Here is a 12,291-nt window from a genome sequence, read left to right as displayed (position 1 = left end):
GGGGGGGGGGGGCTTTTATACAAGAGATGTTCTGGTCATTTTTCTTTAAGCTTTTCATGCAGAATCTTGAAACACGTAATGGACTCTTACCATGTGGCTTTGTTTTGTTATGAGAACCTTTTTGGTCGTAGAGTTCTGACAAGTAGCCTTACGGTTTGGTATCCAAACCTACACAATATCATCAGAGTAATAAAAGGTATATATGAGTCAAATCTCGATTAATTGCCCCGTATCTATAGGATCCTAAACCAACGGGGTCGACGAGCTCGCCGTGTACATGAGATTCCTGTTCAAACAATCCTTTCCAAACTTATCTAATCGAAGTGTTCAGTTTCATAAGCCCACTTGACAGTGACTTCGGACTTGTACAGTAAAGTGACTATCATTATTGTATCCCATACCCTGACAGACAAGCTCTTCTTCCATCCGCCGAGTCCTGCAGCCATAGCATCTGTGTGCGTCTGCATGATAGGGTCCCTGAGAAGACAAGTGTTAGCGTGTTGAATGAAACATAAAGTATTTAAGCGTGCTCACCGCTCCTCTGGGGTCAGTCTCTGCAGAATGTGCATGCTGTTAGAGTCTAGCCCCTAAGGGAACTGGATATGGCTTGAACCTACTTGTATTTCTTCGGTCGTAGACAAGCTGAAGAACAGCAGGAGAAAGATGTTTCTTAGGAGCAAACCCAGGAGGAGCAGGACATACAGGACAAACGGGACAAGCAGGCCTCCTGGGAGTGGGCGGCCTGTCCTGGTAGGGACGTCCGTAAGAACCAGGAGCCATGGTTCGAAAAACGCTATGGGTAGCTTGAAGACAGGGGTAGAGAGATAGATACCTTTGTGCGCGTTTTTGTGTGAGATTTAAATTATTTGACATGTGAGAAGAAGAAAAGGAGGGAAAGGCAAGGTTTGAGAGTTGAAGGGGCGAGAAACACTCATATGCATCACGGAATTCTCAGACCAAAAAGAATTTCGAGCATGTTTTTGTGTCCTTGGTCGTGATATTCTGACAGAGTACACAATGCTAATGAGACGTTTCAGAATAGTGCCCTAAACCAGAACCTTCTCTGATATCCTTTAGGCAACAAGCACGATATTAAAGCAACAGAAACTCAAGCATTGCTTCCAAGAGCACCCAGTCTTGTGATCTCTCCAGTCAACTTCAACTCTTGTCAATTCAGCTTTCTGCTATCCCTTTACTATAAACTATGATTATACTTAACATCTAGTATACTGAGATCTAGAAAACAAAGTCCAGTTTGGCTTTTTACTCGCGAGACCGTGAAGAAGGTGGTCGAAATGGAAGTAGTGAAGATATTGGACCAGGTCGAAAAGCTTGTGACAGGCGATATCAAGGCAAACTTGAAAGATTTCAACAGCGTTACTGTTCCAAACCTATATAGTGGTAACTTAAAAGTGTTTTAATCCCACCCCTATCGTCTAAAATCCGAAGTTTCTAATCTAGCTTCATTCGTGAAAGTAAAGAGATAAAGTCTTGGGATTATTAGGTATAGAGGCAGGCTATTATTTTCACGGTGAATATTCAGAAAGGCTTCTTTTCTCATGGTTCTATGATTGAATATTCTCTTCTACCAGGTGAGTGTTTGTTTGCAGTGCTTTCTCTCTCTCAGGCGATGATTTGTTGAAAAGGGTTTATAGCATTTCAACGTGATATACGAAGCCAGAGGCATTATGAAAAGATGCATTCTTACTCAGACTTTACATAACATATGTCACTCAGAATCTCTAATAGCTTATATGAGCCGTGATTTTCATTACAAAAAGCCAAATTTTCCAGGCATCATCCAAAATACTGCATCTGGTTCTTGGTACTGAGTTCTGTGTGGTGATATAAGCTCTCAATCACAGGTCTCAACTACAAATAACAAATCTAGCTTACTACTTAAATACTATTCCAATATTTCTGACTCGTTACTCGGCTCCGGGTACCTCGTGTACTCGGTCTCGATATCCTGTTGTCTGCTAAGTTCTCTGTGCTGATATAAGCTCTCAGCCACAAGTCTCAACTGCAAATAACACATCTGGCTCACAACTTAGACATTATACCACAATGTCTGACCAATTGCTACAGCATAAAGCTGGTATCATGAAAACCTAAAAGATGACTCATTTGACTGCCCCCACAGGTATAAGATTTATGAGTCAATCCTAAGGTTAGAAAATACACTTCTGATTTAACACAATGGCCTGTTGTCTGCATGGTCGAGGCACAGATCTCCTGGGCTTTATCATACGAACACCTCCAAACCTCGGTGATAAAACTTGGACTCTCATCCCATTACCGTCCTCCTTGTAGTCACTGGATGTAAATTAATGCGTTAGCAATTCTTCGACAGTAAGTGATGCAAACGGTGGAAATACGTACATAGGAATCTCGTTCACAAGCCCAAAGTAAATTGTATCGATATCGATAGCACCTTCGTCTCGTTACCTAGTGATGTATGCTCCAGCGATGGGTACACGTGCATGGTCATAGCTGTTACCCATCGTGTCGGCGAGTGTTTTGTCGAGATAGCGCAGCTCGAAAGGGATGATTTGGCGGCCCATTGCCTGGTACAAGGCTCTTGAGTGTCACGAGACTTCCATTCCTGAGAGCTAGGCGACAAGATTCGCGACAACAGCGTAGGAGGTTCATATAGACTTTCGTTCGGGGTGAGGTTACAATTTTGTCTTGGCCTCGTTTCAAGTCCCAAATCTCGCATATCTTCGACCAAGGCTATACATCCCCAGGTGAGGCCACTCCCCATATCATCAGGCGTATCTCTGGGGGTAGTCAGTGAAGAGAGTGAAACTCCGACCTTCAGAGATTATCTCTGTATCATTTTCTCGTTCCATCTAGACTGTAGATCAATTCGATATTGATACGTGAGAAGTGTGCACAATTGGGCCATTGGTGGAGATCTTTTGTCAGACGTGATGTTTCTGGGCCTTTTGCCAGTTGAGTGATGGCCGATTTAATGAGAGAAAAGCGCGCACGATTACCATTATATTCAGCTCATTTACCTCACAGGGAGAGTAGAGCATCTTATAGTCGTCTCATGTGGCGAATTACCCGGTACATATGTTGATAGACGAAGGTCAAAGGCCTTTTGAGAAGGTTCATGCTCCAAAGCCTGATGAATCAGCGCACCAGAGAGCCCAGGACAAGAAAGCTTAATATCTGAGCACATTTTGACAGACCAATACTGATTAATAAACAAAATGGATCAAATTTCTTTCTTTTACGTCTGGTATCAAGAGAGTTAGCCGTTGTCTTGAAGACTGCAAGATCTGCTCTCCCTGGCGTGATTCGAAGAGCAGAGCCTAGTGGACTTTGGGTTCACAGCCACGTTTGCAACCATTTTTCCTTCAAGTACTCCGAAGCGTAAAATCATGCCTGGACATATTCGATTTAAGCTTTCTGCAGCGACGTCTTGTTCCCTCTCACTGGGCACTGAAAACTCTACGCTCAGCCACAAGGTTCGTAAGGGGTGGCACCGTCAAATCGAAGATGATGAATATTAGATGTATTTCAATTAAAGTTACATACTCATGATTATCATTAATTGTTGTAAATGGACAGAATGTCAGTAGAGTTATCGTACTCCACTCCACACTTTTCTGAGAAGCCAGTAAACCTTTCGACTCTGTCCTGAACATACTCCTCGAAACTCTTTCGGGTGCAGCTTGTTCCGGGGCCGTCTTCGCAGTAAGGTAGAGGTTGAGGCGCACTGTTGACCAAAACGCGGTAGTACTCTCCATCCTCGTAGCCGTAGGTGTTGGTGCAGTTGAGGCGCTCAATGGCGATGTTGCTGAGGAAGGGTAGGACGTGAGAGCTCTTCCAAGCGCGACGGTAGTTGATCTTGCTCAGAGGCATGGTGTCGTTGATCTGAGATTCTGTGCCGGCGGGCTCGGAGTTGTTGAAGAGACCCATCGCGACGAGGACCATGGGAGGCAGTTCACGGTGCGTGAAGCTGACGTAAAGCTCCTCATCGGAATCATCACCAAGGAGGAGACCAGCTGTAGTGTTGAGCCAGGGCATGCCGACGTAACCAGAGATCTGGTTACCGTATCCAGCGTTATAGTGATATCGTACGTCCTCGGAGTACTCCCAGCCAAGCCAGTCATCGGGAGTGAAAAGCTCAAGGTTGCAGAACGGCGACTTTCCGCGAGTAACAGTCTCGTAGCCGCAAAGCTGCTGCATGCCAAAGATATCGTTGACAGTGAAGTTAAAGTCTGATGCAAGAGCGTTGAAGCGATCGACGATCGGCTTAGCGTACTTCTTCTGGTAGACTTCAGCCTCATCACTGCCGGTAGAGCCATCGTAGGCGGGGCAAGCCTTGTAGGGAGTCAGGCTGTCGGCACCAGATTCTTCTGACTCATAAATGGTCTCGACCTTGATAGACTTATCGTCGGACTCAAGACCACGGACGAAAGATTGGGCGGACTTGACGGTTCGTTCGGCAGAAGATGTCCAGACCTTCTTGGGCTGCTTGAACTCGGGGTATCGGAACTCGAGATCAACTCCCAATCGCGTGGCCTCAAGTCTTCCCACGTTGGTCAAAAGCGAAACCTCGGCGTCGGAAATGGGTGGCTCCCAATCGTCCAAAAAGTTCAGGTAAGGAATCTTGCTCCAATCGATCTTGGTCTTGTTCTGAATCTTCTCAATGAATGGCTCAATGTACTCCTCAAAGTCAAAATCGTTGGCATAAATAGCAGCGTGTCGCACGAGATACGCAGCGCGTTCGGGAGTGCAGCCTTGGGGCGCATCGGGAGAAGCGGGAGGGTCTTGGGGCTCGAAGTATGGAGCAATTCCAGCGAGATGGTGAAGAGGATTGAAGGTGTACTCGGAGTTGAGTGAAGCTGCTGAAGCGAGAGGCAGTAGGCCTACAAGAGCCTTGCTCAGGGTATTTTGACGAGCCATGGTGAGTTAGCGAGAGGTCACAACGAGTCTGAATGCGCTGAAGATCAAAAATTCAATTGAGTTTCTAGCTATTTTATTTAATTTATGCTTAGTGAGGATATGAGATCATTGGTGATGTTTGTTGTCAAAAAGCCCATGTTTCTGGCTGTGCCTTTGACGTCACAGCATAAAATAAGTCAACAGCTAAACCTGTCTGTATCGACTTTGTTCCTTGCAGTTTTTGAAGATCACTGTATCTGATTGGATCGGGGATTTGCGGCTCCATATTGAAACGCCGTCAGCCGAGGCCGCATTATCCGAGCAGGTGGACTTGGCATCAGCTCAAATCAAGAAATTGTTAACAAACTCATCGAGATTCTTAACGACGCGTATATACGGCAACTTGATTGGGTTGTAGACGAGTGCCCAGCTGTAACCGAGCCATATCATTCGTGATCGGGTTGTTTGTACAACTCAGACGTGGTCCTGAGCATCATACTAATTTCTTTTCCCTGCAATTGAGTGATGCCGGCATTGGAGGTCACTACCGTGGGCAACAAGCTTCGTCAATATCCACTGATTATGTCACGATCTTGGGCGATTCTAGTGTCACTACCAGGCTTAAAAATTGGGTCATCGATTGAGGCTCTTGAGTAACCATGACCGATGAGATTTGCTACCCCGAATATCTGAGGCTGTCCTCAATCTTGAGGAGTACCTGCAAACAAGCAGGCAAAATCGCTCTTGTCAAACCAACTCCTATCTCTAGTCCAAGCTTTGACAATAACATCTCTTGCCAGACGAGCCATATCTTCCACTTCCTCAGTCGTACCCCAGCCCGATGCCAAAGTACCAAAACTCAAAAGATGTACCCCTACTTGAAGGGCCACTCGCCATGCAGCATCCTCAGTCTGAGGCCCCAGCCCCTCAGCGTAGCCTTGGAGCATCCATAGCCCAGCGTCGATGTTTTTGTATTTCCAGAGGACATAAATCTCGCCTAGCATGCCGCCGTGATCGAGGCTTGGAACACCGACCTGTGAATTTTCCCAGTCGATCACGTACAAGGTTCTAGTAGTTGCCGGCTCAAGACGGGCATCTTCCAGCAAGATACTTTCAAGTCATTAACTTTGGATCCAAAGGGCTGGAGATGGACTCACTTCTGGGGGTGATAGTCGCCATGAATCAGTGTCAAGTCTGCAGACGGGTCGCTCAGCTCCTTCAGTGCCATGTTTTTGACAAGATGGAGTGTGTCCTTTGCTTCCAACAGAATTCCAGGGAACTGGTCAACACGATCGATCATCCAATCGAAATTAATCCAATGTTTTAGCCTCTGCATGTCATTGCTGCTATCAATCGCCCTGTTGAAGCCTGATAGCTGTTGGGTATGCTTCTGTTTAAGCGAGTTCTGAACAATCTCTCTGGCCATGTCATGAAATTTGACCATGTATATCGCCAGCACTTTGCCCAGTTCATGGGCTGGTTTGCGTAAGCACTCAGGTGTCGGGAATGGGAAGTGGTTCAGAGAGTAGGTCCTGAGATCTACAACATTGGGAAGATACTCTAGTACCAACGTCTTGGTCTCAGCATCGTAGGCATGAGACGTTGTTGTTCTGACGGCGTATGTAATACTTCCAGACTGAGCCACATCTATGGGATTCGTAGATAATTCTGACAAGATTTCTCCTTCGACGTCCTTTATCATGTCAGCAAACCCCTTCCTTTATCCTTAATTCACTCACGCATCGGTTGACAGTGACGGCATTGGCGGGGTGACGCGCCATATAAGGCTCGCCATGCTTGACAACGACCTCAGCTGTGCCATCGTTTAGTGGGTTGATCAGGTGAGCGCGATATGTAAAGTTGGCTTGTCCACCAGCCAAAGGTTCGAGTAAAGACGCTGCATATGGCGTGGTGTTGAGCCATGCAGACACCTGTTGACGGATTTGATCAGACGTATCCTGCGCAGCCATTTTTTTACGAGAAATTACCGACTTGGATAGACTATTGCCATATATCTCATCGTCTCAGACGGTTTAGTTTTATGGTGCGCTTTTATCTGGATGCCTGGATTGAGTGGCGTAATGTTGTCAGACTTATTCTAGATGCCTACGCAAACAAATTCAGGCTAAAGGCTGTTCGCACAAAGGGTATATGATAATTATGAGACTAAGACTAAAACTGCCATCTATGCCAAGCAGTCCTTGTTTGCAAGTATTACTACTGGAAATTATAACACACATCCGTGATGGGAACCTCAACGTGATAGAGATTCGCCTTCCACCACTTTGTCGCAAAACCCTCCAGGTCAAAGATAAAGTCGGACTTGAAAGAAACACCACAGTCCTTGGGCTCATTCACAGCAGCGAGCTCTGAGCCGGGCGTCGCGGCAGGAGCTACCTTCTCGGCATCCAAGAGATTGACTCCAGCACCGTCATTTGAAGCATGGGCCGATTGAGCGGCATCCAAAGTGAACTTGTTCACAAACTCAGGAGTGGCTGTGAGTCCGCTGCTAAGATCAACTAGGCCTCCGAGAAGCTTGAAGGTGAGCTGAACAGTAAGCGATGCACTAGCGTTCAAGCCGACCTCAACGCTCTCGGTGATGTTGGCGTAAGATGTATACTGGGGCTCCCAACCAGTTGCGGCATTCTTGCCCGAGTCGAGGAAATCGAGATGGACGTTTGCGGCGGGAATAGCAATACCGGCGCCAGCTCTGACGGCAACGGCAGCTGAGGTATCAACATCGACTCCAACAGCGAAAGACAGGCCTGGTCCGAGAGAGAGGATACCAGGAACTTCAACGAGGGTGTATGTGAGAGTATCAGGGTCGTAGAGGATAGATCGAGACCAAGCTGCGGCTACATCAGCGGCTAAGGCGACATCGGCTGAGAAATGGGTATCGAGATCGAAATAGAGATGTTCCATCTACTCAAGTTAGTAAATCAGGCTCCTCATTGCTCCAGAGTCACGTACCTTGAAGCGCCAGAAGTTGTACTTGGCGCGGCCAGAGAAGGAGACTGTGGAAGAGAACTCTGCCTTCTCGGCCTTGATGGTCACCCATGGCTGTTCCTGGAAAAGGACAGTATCTCTCTCAAGACCAGTACCGAAGTTGAGAGAAAGACTGGGGTTCAATGTAAGGCGCTTCGTCAACTTGGTTGCAGGGATAGAAGTGAATGACATTTCGCAGGTTTCTTCTGAAGGTCAGTCTTGTCTTTCATTCTGTGAGAGAAACATACCAGCGATATCTGCCAGCTCTTGCTCAGCAGCATGGCAAGTGATGGTCTTATCACCCTTGTCTGTAGTAACGCCATCAACGAGGTAGAAAGCTTGGCCAATGTCGGTCTTGCAATTGCCCATGTTGTTCGTAATGAGAATGAAGGGTTCGTCGTCTGACCAAGTATCAATGGCCTTCTCGAAAGCAGCAGACTTTCCGAACTGGACCTTGACGAAATCGGCCGTACACTCGACCGAGACAATAGCGTCAATGTGATCCAGAACAACTGCTGGATGGTTCATGACGAGGTCCATGTCGATGGCTCCCTTGGGAGCAGTCGTGTTAAGCGCAGGGAAAGTCTGGTTGCGGGGCTTCTCAACATCGCCGTAAGACATGGAGATGTTCTTCTTGGGAACCGCATTTTCGGGGTTGCTCAAGTCGACCTTTGCGGGGGGCTTGGGAAGGAAAGTCGCCGTGGTGTTGTGGTGAGCGGAAGTTGAAGATGCGCGAACAGTCGTCTGGTTGGGTTTGGATCGGATATTAGTGGGCTTGGTTTGCACAGAAGTGACTGTCGGAGGCTTGGTCTGAGCAGCGACTGTCTGACTAGGCATCTCAACGACGATGTACTTGACAGTGCAACCGCATGACTCGTCGTGTGCGAGCACGCCAAGGCAAAGGAGCCAAAGGCTGAAAAGAATGGACGAGAACGAGGTTCTCATGGTGAAAAACGAGAGACTTGTTGAATGAGTGACAAGGCGATGCCTGGAAGTGAGCGTGATGGGCTGAACATGATGAGAGATGGCATCAAGATATAACAGACCAGCTCAATACCGACGCTAGTGAATAGGGAATAGAGTTCGTCCCAACGGTGACTTGGCAGCCAACAGATTAGGAAAGTAGGTATACCATATTTCCAAAGGTATAGCACAACAGTCCACTAGCAGTTCAGCTCTGGACCATTAGAACCCTTAGAGCTGTCAGTACGGCAAATGCCGACCATCACATGCATGGCTCTAGTCGAAATGGGGAAGGTGTCTGACGGTGGGAATAACATCTCAGGTGAGTGGTTACATGGGTTGGTGGCATGCAATAGGCTGATGGGTTTAATGGGATGCGAAAAAGGGACGAGATTGATAGGCGAATCACGGTTAAACGTTGGCTGCCAGATAATTGATGGTATCATTCGCATTTGCGACGTGGGCGGTTATAGGTCCGTTGGTGATGAAGCAGGGATGCGGCGCAGCAGGGACGCCAAGGGACTCGATTGAGTGAAACCATCGCGACAAATGTTGAAAACCTTGTTATATGGAAGTTGCCGTTTACGAGAGATCTTCATGAACTAAATCGACTGAGCTTCCTGAAGTGAAGTCGATTATCTTGAAATAGGCAGGTAATCATAAAGACGTTGTCATAACCTCGGTTTGACGCCAAGGCTCAGCCCTGAAGCACGTGTAAACGTCAGGTCAATCGATCTTCAGACTAGCACAGGGGTATTGACCAGGATGTATATAGCTACCGTCAACGGCCTGTCAAGCCATTCCTCTTCTGTATAATCTTTAACATCTGGTTACGGAGATCCCGCTGATAGTAGATGCAACGTAACGGTGCCCTTGAATGCCTAATTAACCCCCATGCCTCTGTTAAGATGCTACCTATAGCGCTGTAAGTCAACTATGCTACAGAAATGGTCAGATTTCTGCACAAGAATCACACGCGGTGATTACTTGTAGGTCCGAAGCGGAATACAAAGAAAGGACCTGCCAAGAAACAGTTGCAAGTTAAAACTGGTCTTGAACAAGGGGAAGTGGGATAGATATGACAGGTAAGTTTGGCTTATGGAGAACGACCAAAAGGGAATTCGGCATTTGGCCAAGAGGGATTACGGCAGCATCTTCTTCTCGGCATTGCTCAATCGGCCCTCCGCCAAGATTCCTTCCTATCGGGCATGCCGTTCCTGGACCATCAATTGAAGGTTTCATGGAGCCCCTCGTGAGTCTTACATCCGTTTGCACTTCAGGATGAAGTCGTTCTTCTCTTGACCTCTCCTTTTTGAGATCCCAAACTTGAGCCTCTAGAAAGGGAGAGAGCTACACGCCATGCGTCCTAAAGTTACGTAGCAGAGCTCTTCTGCTACTGACTCGAAAACCACTTCAGATGCCGGTATAGCACTGACAAGATCCAGGTAACCAGGATCTGCCAATTATGCCAAGTCGCCTGAAGCGCGGGTCTCTGATGAAGCTTCGGCAGATGAGCAGTTCTGACATTACTTCATACTCTTCACGACATCCGAAAAGCATCGTTTGGCTATTGCTTGTGTCTCGCTAACTCGTACGTTACATCTCCACTGTCACTACAACTCTTCCATCCCTTTATCTCTCATCTGCATGCGCCTTCCCTTTTTGCTCTCTGATCGCCTCACATTTAACTCGGGCTCTTATTTCTCTTATACTCAAGCAGTAACGAGCAGGCATCTCGTTGAATTAACATTGCACTTAGGTTTGCTGGCTGTACTAGAGGTTGTTGCAACTAGGCCACTTCAACCATTCTCAGAATATGGCTTCCGTCCTTTGAGTTGGTTCGAACGGAACCATTTGCTGGGAGAATTTTCCAGACTTCTCATAGATCTTTGGCATCAGGAGCTGTTTCGTTTTTGTATCATGTCCTGCCTTGGGCGTTTTAGCAAACAGCTCACTCTTGTTAACACTGTTGATGTTCGACTGGAGGGATTATTGTCTCATATTTCATGTATCGAGACCTCTCACTGCCTTCACTTATTGTTTGCTTATTTTATCATCTCTCAATGCCAAGTTATCAACGCAGCGGTACTTATACCTGGCCCTAAGAGCATGGTGAGTCTGATTATGATACCGGCAGCCCTCAAGCCTATATCGCCCATGTTTTAGATGATTATCAGTTCTATGATGCCCTCGGCATGCTCAAGGAGTATTGGTAAATTGGTGCGAGCTTCGTGGGCGACTTTCATCATACTCACATGGAGCACGTATAATGTTAATAGGAAAACAAGTTCTCAGTTGCATATGGTTTGCCAACTTTACGAGTACCAACTCATCTTGTCTCTTTGAGATCTAAAATAGTACTTCTAGCCGTCACGGTCTGTTAAGACTTTCAACGGTAGAAGTTACATCAAGATATAAGCCATACTAGAGAAAGGCCCACCCGCAAACAGTCTCCAGTGTGTCCTTCAGTGGCTTCAGATTCCATATAGACTTATGATGGGCCTTTGGCTATTGACGAGCTCCTCCTTTGTACTGCCTTGGGGTTTAAATAGGAACTTGCTATTCTACATTCTTGCTCCTCAAGGCCTCGATAAGTCTCTACCTTCTTACTCAAGGCCAAGAACTTCAGCCTCAGTTGACAGTCTCCTCGTTTACCAAAACAGTCCGCAAAGTCCAGTCTGTTGAACAGCCTCCCTGCTCTGAAAGGCCTCAATATGAACCTTTTTATGTTTCAGGGTCAAGCGCAGTAATAAAACATGTCTGTGGGATATCTCCGAGTCACTCATCACATAACCAAGCCATGAAGAGCCTGCCTCCCTGGTACAACATTGTTGTTGGGCCAGCTCTCCAGTCTGCCATGAGTAAATTCCGACAGCAAAGCTCGCATCAGGGACCGTCTGTACCGCTATGATCAAAGGTAACCTACTCACAGGAAGTGCCTTATTCTTCCCACTGCGGTCTCTTCTGGCATCGCGGTTCTCACTGTGATATTCCATGGACGTACGCCTCTGCAATGGAGCTTGACAACGGACAGCCGAGATCTGGTGGAAGCTGCTGATCAAGTAAAGCATCGCAAGAGTAGCGGAGTTCAACAGCCAGAGACTTGGTAAAGCTCACTCAAATCGCATCAGTTGGTATTACTGTTTTCTACGACATGGCTACGAAGAGTTGCAGCACCAACTCCTGGCTAGTGGGTTTCGGTCTACGGCAAGGCTTCTCTGAAATGGTTCAAAGAGGCGGTTGACAGTATTTTTGCCTTGCTTTCATTGGAAACTCATGGAGTTTGCGAAACTGGGAGGGCTGTAGGTCATGCTGTACTCATGACTGAGCCAGTAATCTCGGACCAGGGGGCTCCTGACAGGAGGATGGAAGACATATACAGGAGAACCATGACTCCTCAATCAAGCGTTTTTATCGAATTCTCATCTAATATGTCATTGCTAA

General features: G+C 47.0%; 5 protein-coding genes across 5 annotated transcripts; 1 reads left to right on the top strand and 4 right to left on the bottom strand.

The window, feature by feature from the left end:
* Positions 1-314: 314 nt before the first annotated feature.
* On the bottom strand, positions 315-569 carry FOIG_14350 (uncharacterized protein; the record flags this gene model as incomplete). The annotated part of the gene is made up of 2 exons (XM_031215575.1): positions 315-477; positions 535-569. 2 exons carry the CDS (start codon positions 567-569, stop codon positions 315-317), a joined length of 198 nt encoding a protein of 65 aa, XP_031054700.1.
* Positions 570-3,161: 2,592 nt separating this feature from the next.
* FOIG_14349 (acid phosphatase) lies at positions 3,162-5,042 on the bottom strand. Its single transcript, XM_031215574.1, has one exon. It carries the CDS (start codon positions 4,918-4,920, stop codon positions 3,559-3,561), a length of 1,362 nt encoding a protein of 453 aa, XP_031054699.1. The 5' UTR covers positions 4,921-5,042; the 3' UTR covers positions 3,162-3,558.
* A 485-nt stretch (positions 5,043-5,527) lies between these two features.
* On the bottom strand, positions 5,528-6,869 carry FOIG_14348 (uncharacterized protein; the record flags this gene model as incomplete). The annotated part of the gene is made up of 3 exons (XM_031215573.1): positions 5,528-6,009; positions 6,057-6,592; positions 6,639-6,869. The coding sequence occupies 3 exons, from the start codon at positions 6,867-6,869 to the stop codon at positions 5,601-5,603; spliced, it is 1,176 nt and encodes a 391-aa protein (XP_031054698.1). The 3' UTR covers positions 5,528-5,600.
* Positions 6,870-6,916: 47 nt separating this feature from the next.
* Positions 6,917-9,029, bottom strand: FOIG_14347 (uncharacterized protein). Its single transcript, XM_031215572.1, has 3 exons — positions 8,133-9,029; positions 7,870-8,087; positions 6,917-7,821 (listed from the first exon to the last, which is right to left on the bottom strand). The coding sequence occupies exons 1-3, from the start codon at positions 8,827-8,829 to the stop codon at positions 7,117-7,119; spliced, it is 1,620 nt and encodes a 539-aa protein (XP_031054697.1). The 5' UTR covers positions 8,830-9,029; the 3' UTR covers positions 6,917-7,116.
* Positions 9,030-10,092: 1,063 nt separating this feature from the next.
* Positions 10,093-11,168, top strand: FOIG_14346 (uncharacterized protein). The gene has a single exon (XM_031215571.1). It carries the CDS (start codon positions 10,495-10,497, stop codon positions 11,011-11,013), a length of 519 nt encoding a protein of 172 aa, XP_031054696.1. The 5' UTR covers positions 10,093-10,494; the 3' UTR covers positions 11,014-11,168.
* The last annotated feature ends 1,123 nt before the right edge of the window (positions 11,169-12,291 follow it).

The sequence above is a fragment of the Fusarium odoratissimum genome, assembly GCF_000260195.1.
Source record: "Fusarium odoratissimum NRRL 54006 unplaced genomic scaffold supercont1.40, whole genome shotgun sequence".
NCBI lineage: Eukaryota > Fungi > Ascomycota > Sordariomycetes > Hypocreales > Nectriaceae > Fusarium > Fusarium odoratissimum.
Note: the sequence above shows the minus strand (reverse complement) of the source record. Positions and strands in the feature narration are given on the sequence as shown.

Excerpts from the sequence above, each read along its gene's own strand:
- FOIG_14347 (XM_031215572.1), bottom strand. The coding sequence starts at position 8,829 with ATGAGAACCTCGTTCTCGTCCATTCTTTTCAGCCTTTGGCTCCTTTGC. Across the intron at positions 8,088-8,132 it reads AGAGCTGGCAGATATCGCTG|AAACCTGCGAAATGTCATTC; the intron begins GTATGTTTCTCT and ends GACCTTCAGAAG. Across the intron at positions 7,822-7,869 it reads ACAACTTCTGGCGCTTCAAG|ATGGAACATCTCTATTTCGA; the intron begins GTACGTGACTCT and ends TAACTTGAGTAG.
- FOIG_14349 (XM_031215574.1), bottom strand. The coding sequence starts at position 4,920 with ATGGCTCGTCAAAATACCCTGAGCAAGGCTCTTGTAGGCCTACTGCCT.
- FOIG_14346 (XM_031215571.1), top strand. The coding sequence starts at position 10,495 with ATGCGCCTTCCCTTTTTGCTCTCTGATCGCCTCACATTTAACTCGGGC.